The sequence below is a fragment of the Penaeus vannamei genome, chromosome 37 (genome assembly GCF_042767895.1).
Source record: "Penaeus vannamei isolate JL-2024 chromosome 37, ASM4276789v1, whole genome shotgun sequence".
Lineage (NCBI taxonomy): Eukaryota > Metazoa > Arthropoda > Malacostraca > Decapoda > Penaeidae > Penaeus > Penaeus vannamei.
In genome coordinates, this window is record NC_091585.1 from 15,251,866 (window position 1) to 15,261,404 (window position 9,539).

At 37.8% G+C, this 9,539-nt stretch overlaps 1 protein-coding gene across 6 annotated transcripts in view; it reads left to right on the top strand.

Annotated features, from left to right (window-relative positions):
• Positions 1–7,566, top strand: part of LOC113821102 (signal-induced proliferation-associated 1-like protein 1) — a 46,364-nt gene extending 38,798 nt beyond the window's left edge. For 5 of the 6 annotated variants that reach the window (XM_027373544.2, XM_027373549.2, XM_027373547.2 and 2 more), the window contains 6 exons: positions 124–507; positions 846–968; positions 1,354–1,495; positions 1,678–2,473; positions 2,749–3,006; positions 3,241–7,566. In XM_027373544.2, coding sequence (XP_027229345.2) covers positions 124–507; positions 846–968; positions 1,354–1,495; positions 1,678–2,473; positions 2,749–3,006; positions 3,241–3,466 — 1,929 coding nt within the window. In that variant the 3' untranslated portion in view covers positions 3,467–7,566. The remainder of the gene's footprint in view (positions 1–123; positions 508–845; positions 969–1,353; positions 1,496–1,677; positions 2,474–2,748; positions 3,007–3,240) is intronic. The other variant, XM_027373550.2, reaches the window with a different exon arrangement.
• Positions 7,567–9,539: the final 1,973 nt, after the last annotated feature.

Below are 9,539 nucleotides of genomic sequence, written 5' to 3' on the forward strand. Positions count from 1 at the left end.
GAAGATTTCAGTCTGTATTAATTTTTTTACATGAAAAATGTCTGAGTTCTCGCTGTTTGGGGCACCCTAAGTGTGATGACTGAAATCTTCCCTTGGTTTTGATGGGCTTTGTCTAACCGACAGGGCGCCAAGCGTCGTGGTGACCTCTTCCACTCCTCGTTCCATAACCGAGGGATGCCTGCCAGTGCTCCTCACTCCTCGTCTCCATCCTCTTCCTCATCCCATCCCAATTATGCCTCCCCTCCCTCCCATCCAAGTTACCCTCCCTCTGGTACCCCATCAGCAGGTTATGCTCCCTCTCTCGGCCAGAGCTCCCTCACCCCTACTCCTATGCTAACCTCCTCCCCTTCCCCCACATCGCATTCCCACAATTCGGTGGGGATTTATGTGACCCCATACCACTCCTCTCACCTCAAGCCGGAGCTCGGCATGGGCGACTCAGCCAACTACGCCGTCCCTCCCCCACACCCACGTCCGCTGCACGTTTCACACGAGGAGGCTGCCCATGTAAGGATCAGGGTGATGCCCAAAGCCCCTCCCTTGGTACCCTTTAGGTGTAGCTACTGACATTGTTTCAATACTAATAAGTAGTGAAGCAGGGTACTGCATTAGGTTTAAGGAAATTTTAGATTTGAGTCAATTTTTCCTTTATTTCCAGAACATTCTTGTAAATGTAATTTAGTGAAAAAATACTGCAATAATTTGAAAAGTGGGAAAATCTTGTCAAGTGTTACACAATTTCTCTCATACATTTAACATAATAAGAAAATACTGTTTTCAGAAAACTCTTGATTCTAATCCCCAAAGTGCATGACAATGTCCTTAGCTCAACCTGGCCTTTACAGTTCCCAGGTTCTGGAGACTATGACAATGCCCCTCTTAAGCCTGTGGAAAGCCAGCGTGTGCGACAGAGTGCAGAGACCTCTGCATCTGTAACTCTCCAGTCATCTACAGTTTCACAGGGTCAAGTAAGTTTTGTTATACATAAGAGGATTAGATGTTTTTTTTAATTTTTTTTTTTAGCTGTGCTATAAGAATTTACGTCAATGTTATTAGTCAGTGAATTATATAGCGAGAATTCATGACCAAAATTTTATGAATTTGAATCATGTTATTTTGAATGTCATTTTTGTGCTTGCAGTGGTTAGGTATATCAGTAAAATGTGTCATGCATTTTTCTACCTCTGTTCTTTTAAGTTTTAGATATTGTGCTTTTTTTTTACATTTTATTTGCAATGGCTGAACTGAAGCTCAAGCAATCTCTAGATGCTGTGCCTTGTGATCATTGTTAGAAATGTGATAGACTTGCTTAAAGGTTATAAAATACTAAAGTTGTTAGTGCATTCATTGTAGGTGAATGAGTACATTGCATGGAGGAATGAACGCCTCAACAGTAATGTCCGTTCGAGTAGTCTTCCCGGGTACCCAGCTCGCATACCAGGCCAAGACGAGAATAATTCTTCCACAGAACGACTGCACCCAACTCGCAGCGAAGGTTGGTCTCCCTTGTATAGTCTTTAATTTTTTTTATTTGCTTGTCATGTCTGTTCAGACCTTCCATGTGCAACTAGCAGAGTGTATGAAAAACAGCATGAGAGATATTTTTCCTCCTTTTTATATACCAAGCATAATTTTTGTCAGATCTCATGGATAGTAAGACAAACAATTCCTATTCAGATGAGCTCTCAGGAAGCAGTGGCTCACCACATACTCGTCGGAGGATGAAGGGAGGTAACACAACACCCTCATCCACATCCTCCAGGAACCAGTCTCCGCGCACAGTCACCACTGAGGCTCGTCTCCGACAGGCAGCCACACCTAGGAAGAGCAGCCAGAGAAATTCAGCGAATTTAGGCTCTTCTAGTTTGCAGGAAGAGCTGTTCCGACTTATCAACCCGGATTATATCTCAGACACAGAATCACTGGCATCAAGGGAAGGTGCAGAAAGGCCCAGAGCATTCAGTGTCAGTCTGGGCACTGCTTCTACTGCAGGTCACAATGCTCAAGGCAGCAGAAGCAACAACAGCTCCCTGGACAGAGTGTCTGTTAAGTCAGGAGGAGGAAGTGTAAATGGAGAGAGAGCAAGCCCTGGTCAGTCCCTAAGTGGCAACCCTAGCAATCCCACCATACATACACAGGGCCCTTCACCTCCCCAGCCCCCAGGAGTCAACTACCGAGGCTTCCCAATGTCTCAGAGCATGCCTCAGCACCTTTCATCTGCTGCTCCTACCCCAACCCATGGACAGATCTCCCCTGATCCCAACCATAATGTCCCCTCACGGACAGAAGTGGCAGAGGTGGTAGTGCTAACAGCCAGACCAGCCACTGTCATATCCAATTCATCAGCCACGTCAAGTCCTGCTACAACCAGTGACCAGCGTGGGGACCTCAAGATTGGAGCTGGCCCTCCAGATCCTCGTGGTCCCCCACACCCACATGTACCTGACCAAAGAACAGTACCTGCAAGAGACAGGTAGGGGCTGTGCATTCAGATCGTCTGTTGCTTAGATATCTTTTAGAACAGTGCATGTATGGTACAATGCTATTATAAGATTATATGTTTTTCCTTTTCTTTGAACATTAGTATTTTTTATTTATTTATTTATTTTTTTTATTATTATTATTATTTTTTTTTAACTTAATTTCATGGTTTTGCTATTAGTAGTTTAAAAGAGGACTCTATCTACAGACCTTAGGAAGGTGAATATGCTTTTAGCTGTATTTTTTTTATTGTAAACACCTTAACAGATATGTGGCCAGCAGCAGTGCAGACCCCAGTCTCAAGAACCCACAGTGGGTGGATATGAGCCGGGAAGGGAAGGGTGCTCCTTCTGAGGCGGTGAGTGGAGAACAGGGTGGAGGCCTTGATGTGGACCAAGAGTGGATGAGCCTTGTCAACACAGCCACCCAGGCCATTCAGAAGAGTGGAGACATGATTGGGACAAATCAGGCTCGGCCACCTCATCCCTCACAGTCTCAGAACTGGCAGCTTCAATCTTCAATGAGGTGTGTTGGGTAGTGTTCAGTTTCTTTCTTCTTTCTTTCTTTCTTTCTCTCTTTCTTTCTGCCATTTTAGTTTGTTTCAGGGAAATTTATGTATTGGTTGCACTACACCTAAATATGTAAGTAAAGAACTTTATTTATAGGACAAATTTAAACTTAAACCAGTGCACATAAAGAGCTATTGTATTACCTCTAAGAACAAAGTTCACCACATTAAATATTCTCTTGCATTGTCAGATCCTTGGATGATGCTAGTACCCCTATGGATTCAGGCCATCTTCAGGACAGATTGGCGCAGCTAGAACGGCAGCTAGCAGCTGAGCAGCAGAGATCAGAGCAGCTAGAAGATGAAGTCTCGCAACTGCGAACAGAGAATCGTAAGCTGCAGGAGGACAGCCGTGCAGCAGCACAGCAGCTACACCAATTCACAGAGTGGTTTTTTAACACTATAGACAAGACTTGAAATATCAGTGGAAATTATGTTTTAAGTTCTTTGTTCAGCAAAAAAGAAAAAGATTGAATTTAAGTAGAACTTCCAATGTCAATTTGTGATTGTGAATTGGTGTTTTGTAGTATATACAAGAGGACAAGCATCATAGATTCCCATTTGAACATTTTAACAGAACACTTTCTGTATGTAACTTAATGGGAAAATAGATCTGCATGCTTTTTCTTGACAAATGGAAGCCCATGGACAGAGAAAATTCATAACTGTGTGATCTTACATGAGTGATATGTGACTGCTTGGAAATGTGGCAGCTACATGCAGTGTTGTGTGTGCCTTGTGCATTGTGTATTGATTAAGAAGTGAAGTGTGAAAATGAGAAATAATTGTTTTGGAACTTTTTGGCCCCAATACTTAATTTTTTATACATATATTTTTTCTCACTCACCTTTTTTACTAACTGAAAATGTATTAGGGAGCCAAATAGACACCTTCTAGTGTTTGCCGTCCGTGCCTCTGTCTTTGGCAAGACTACTTAAGAAATAGAACTTAACGGTTTAGTGCCTTGTGTTACCAAGCTGGTATTATCCTGTCATAGCCAAGTTCACCATCATCTCCAAGATCAGTGTAAAAATCTTTTTATTTTTCTTGACATTTTGGTTGGGGATGAGATGGAAGGCAAAGGAATGTGCCACTGCGTGTTCATAGGTTATGTGAAGGGAGTGTCTCATTGAGAATCACACATGCATTCACAGACATACACTTGTACGTATAGCTGTATACATAAACATACTTATCCTTATACAGATATTCATGTATATATAAAACCAAAGAGAATTTTTTTCCTGATTGTGAAATGATTTTCCATTTTCCTATTTTTTTCCACTTTCTCACTCTCTAGTTCCTTTTTATTGAGGGAAACCAAAAGTTAATTTTGGGAAAAGTAGAATGGGGGAAAGCAGTTTGCATAGTAAGTGTGGACGTCAGGCATGGGTTGAATACCGATGGGTTGAAAATCCTTACACCCAACATGTTTTTCCTGGACTTTTGTGTGTTCCATGGCCAAAGTATGCATTAATTTTGTTCTCACAGTTTACTCTCATTACTTATTCTTCTCTCTTTTTAGTATCAGTATGTTTTTTTGGCAATTGTAATATATATGTTCAGTTATTGTTCAGATCACTGTACAAGTGAGCAGCTTTGCAGGATATTTGTGAAGCCACTTTTTTCCATTGCATCATCATTTATGATGATTATTATCATTATTATTGTTCTTTTATTATTACCATCATGATCATCATCATGTCATCATTATCACAATGATGATTTGTTCACTTTTCCTCAGCCTGTGTTTCTGTATCAGTATTTGAATAATGTCTAGATTCAGTTTCGTAGAAAGGTTTCATGGAGGGAGTACCCCCATTCTGATGAAGTGACGTTGCTATACTAATGCAGAAAGGGACATTTTACCAAGCCATTTAAACGCTGTAGATCAGCTGCCATACGTGCATTGTAAACACTTAATCAAAAAAACAGTGAACCATACGTAGGGAATCCCACTTTTTTTTTCGTCTTTCTTCTTTTTTGAGGTGTGATAGTTACTGAGTGTTCTAAAAGGTATACTGAATAGAGCAAATAATATGTGTAATAGGGAAAGAGCCAATTTTTGGTTGTTACCTATGAAACAAGAGATTGGGATAGAAACTCCAGTTTTTCATGAAGGCAAAAGTAGAAAAAGATATGTGTGGCATAAAAATCTGGAAATGTTGATGGTGGTAAAATTAAAAGTAAAGACTTTGATGGCAGAAACTGTATATGTTGTCTGTATTATCAGTGACTTACCAGTGTTATTATTATTATTTTTAATATGCATTTTTTCTTTTGTTTTGTGTAATCATCACTATTTTTTGATATCCATATATATATATATACATACTCAGTATTGCTATTGCTTATTATTATTATTTTTTTTTTACAATTCACTTTATCCTGTGCCTTTGCTTTAATGCATGTCTCACCAGAATACCAAAGTGTGTAGCCAGCAGTACAAAATCCTTTCAGTATAATACTCGCCAAATTATATGGTTGAAATCCCTTTTTTTCCCCATTTTTCTTTTCTTTTTCTTTTTTGTTTTCAAGAGATCATGGAAGTGTTCCAAGTTTTTTTTTTTTTTATTATTATTATTATCATCATTTTTATTATTATTAACCTATATAACTCATGATTGTACATTTGTGAATAGTTCAGTTGATAGAGGTCTTTAACATAATAAGTGTATGGTGGTAGTCTCATTACAACCATTAATACCGATAATAGTTTGTGACCATTATATAGCGATATTGTGAAGGAAAAGGACAGGTTTCCGTTGTTGTTTTTGATACGAGGGTAATTTCAAGATGAAAAGAAAATTGGCGAACATTTTTGTAGTTAAATAGTTGTGGAGAGAAGTTGGTGAGGTAGCTATTAGTTGCATTTTTGTAATATTTTTTATACTTCATTGTCTTTTTTCCCCCCATTTCTCACTGTCATTATTATTTTTTTCATTTCTCAGTGTATAAAAAGTCTAGATCAACACATCAGTCAATTCTTAAAGTAAAAGTTCAGTCCAAAAGAAAAGAAAAGAAAAAAAAAGGCTCAAGTAAGCCTTCTTCCAACTTTCTTCCCCCGTGCTTGGCCCTTCCAAATTCCTGTACTGTGCAGAAGACGGAGCAATGTTAAGAGCCCCTTGTTGCACTTTTAGCCTAGCATTTGTGAAATAGTAGTCTCCCCCACTTATAAGGCATCTAGAATCCAATCTTTTTCCTCTTCTATTCCATTTTTGCACTTTTCTGAGCACTGAATAGTAGTGCCTGCTATTATTTTCTTCCTTTCAGATCTCTCTAGATCTTATCTTGTACTTGCAGAGAATAAAAAATAGAAATGGACTGTTGAAACATTTCATATTTTGGGCATATATTGTACGTAGGTTTGATGAATCTACATATAACTTTACCTCAAGACAATCATTAAACATTATCATTGCATTGTTAGTACAGCTGACAGCTTGCACAAGGCTGAAGTAGTGTCTGGATCATAAGAAAGAAAACATTGTAGTGGTGTAATTAAATATGAAAGAGAGGAGAGTTAGAATTTTAAAGAGCAATAGAAATGTGCATATATTATACATACTTAACTGGATTTATTAACATTACCTAAATTGTTATTTGAAAGTTCATATTGACCAAAAAATTAATGTTCAGCGATGCAAGAAAAAACAAATTTGCCTTCAACTGGCTTTTTACCTTGTGCTTGCTGTTAGCTGAAAATTGCAAACACATAAGCATTCAAAATTGTAACATAGTGAATCATTGTTCATGTTGAAAACATTTTGCAAAGTTGCTAATTTCAAATGCACAGCACTTTGTAGAATATTTAATATCATGTAGGCACATAGTGCAAGTGCAACAGTACACATGTAACCCATGAAAGTTCTTTTACATGCATGCTGCCAAGTTGCACATTTCATTATTTAGTTCCTTTTTTATATGAAACAATTTTTCTTACTCCTTTTTTTTTTATTTTAATATCTACCACAGAACATTTATTAGCTAATGGAAAGTATTAAAGGACTAAAACCCAGAGAGCATCTAATGAAAGTGTGAAGCCATTGAAGATTTAGATTGTAAGATTGGGAAAGTGATTGTAAGATGCACAGACTGGCTGAAAAGGGACCATAACAGTGTATAGTGTATAATTACCAAATTATTTTTTACATCAAAGGACCTACAGTATGCCAATTAGCATATTACAGTGTGTATTTATCTTCCGAGTGCATTTTGACTTGTATATTTGAATAATTTTACATCAGTTAATAGCCTTTCTTGAGATAATACTGTAGGAACATGATCTCTTATAAAAAATGTACATTGTTCTTTTGAAGCAAAAATTATCAAATATGGTGGATGTAGGGAAGAATGAAAGAATTTATCCATTTGGGGATGAAAACGTCTTGCAGTCTGCACTGTCAGGCATGACAAACCTGTCCAAATTTGTTTTGTACATGCAAGAGAAATTGTGTAGATGCACCATAATTCGTAAGCTATGTGCCTTACATACAAATAGAATTTGTATTTTAAAATGTTTGTTATTATCCCCTAATTGCAAAGTTAATGTTTATCCTCTCTATCTATTTAAGATAGATACAAACCATAGTAATGTTTATGAATCCTTTAGTGTTCAATTCTTCCTTTTAAAACCCAACAATTGAATGGGATAAAACAATTAAATTTTCTTGGATGTTTTCCTCCTTTGAATTCTGCTTAAGGAATGGTTATAGTAAGCTAAAGTTTCCTTGTTTAGAATATTTAGAATTTTACTTATCTATTAAAAAATTTACAATATATAGCAATAAGGCAAGACTTGGGGGCAAAGCCCCCTGTTAATTAAAGGGCATACAGCATTATAATAATGTATTGTGCTGAAAGGGTAAAATTAGTTAATTAGGACAAAATATGTTAGATGTCAAAGGTCATCAAGTGCTGTAGGTTAGTATGGTAGTGAAATGGGTAAAGAGGAAATAGCAAATGGAGTAGAAAGGCTGATTAGGACTGACAAAGCCAGTCTCATTCTTTCAGCACAGCTCCCACACTTTGGGATGTGGAAAAGGCAATGAAGAAAAAGAGAACGAAAGGAGAAGAAAAGACCATGCAAAATAAGTCGAGGTGAGGGCCAAGGTTCAAGGTAGAGAGGATCACCTCCATTGGTCCACAGTCTCCGTCTCCTAAGCTCCCCATGAAGACAATAAGCATGTGATTGGGGGTGTATTAGTTTTAGAACAATTGCCTATCCTGTGCATTTTTTAACTTTTTCTTCATTGTGTGCAAGTTATATAGCTGGCTTCTATGTAAGATCAATGGATTGCTGCACTAAAGATGAACTAAAGAAAAACATGAAAAATGTATAAAATAAGTCAGGAAATAATGTAGATAAGATATATAACGTAACATTAAATGTTCATAGCTTCACAAAAAAAGATGTATACTTGCTATACTAGTTAGGTGTCAACATTACTGATTACATATTCAGTGGAGGTCTTAAAGGTAATGCCATACCAGAAAAAATATTCTGACAAGCCACTTCACAACAGCAACTGTGATGTTACATATGCTTAGAAACAGTTTTCCATAATATAAAGGTTTTTATCCAATGAGTGATTTTGAGATGAGGTTCTTTCAGCCACCGTGTTCATAAGAAAGATATTAAATAATTGGACGAGTTAGACCAAAGAAATAGATGCATCATGACCTGTGGCAGATAGGGTGTTCACTACTACCTGGTTCAACTAGATCCTTATGGTAAAACACGAAACCAAATGGATTGCAGAGCCTATACACAGAAATGGAGATAGTACTGCAGTACTTTACAATAATTTCATCATCATTCGTTATTCTTAGAATGTCTGATGTTTGCAACAAGTAACTGTGCTAGACGTCAAAGGTCATATAGCACTATGGTAAAGTATTGTGTCAGAAAGGGTAGGAGTTAAAGATTAGCATAAAATGTGTTAGATGTCAAAGATTAGAGATCATTACAGGATAGTATGGTAGTGAAAAGGGAAAATAGGGGATTAAGTGAACTAGAGCAGAGATTAGTAGAAAGGGGAGGGTTAAGGGTAGGGCAACTGAGTGAATTACATTGTATATGTGACTGGGGAAGGTATAGGAACAATGTTCAAGAAAAACAGAGATGGCTGTTGAAAAAGTAGGGAAAAGAGGGAAGTAAATGAAGAAGAGCTGGGACTAGTAAAATGGGAAAGGTTAAGGGGGAGGTAGAGAGGGTGGGGTATGTTGGGAGGGTGTAGGGGTGTAGGGTACTAGAGGAGGATGAAGAATATCTGCAAATAACTTTAAAGGTAGTAGGAGAGAGTGGAGTGGAATGTTTAGGTTGCCTGGTGTGACAAATGAAGTGAGGAGGAGTAGGAGGTATCAGGGAAGAGATTTAGATTTAGACTGAAAAACAAATTTGACTGGGGGAGTAGGCATGGGATGGTTTAGGGTATAGATTCAAATCATTTGAGTTTCAAAGCAAGTATTATAAATCCTTCTATGTCAT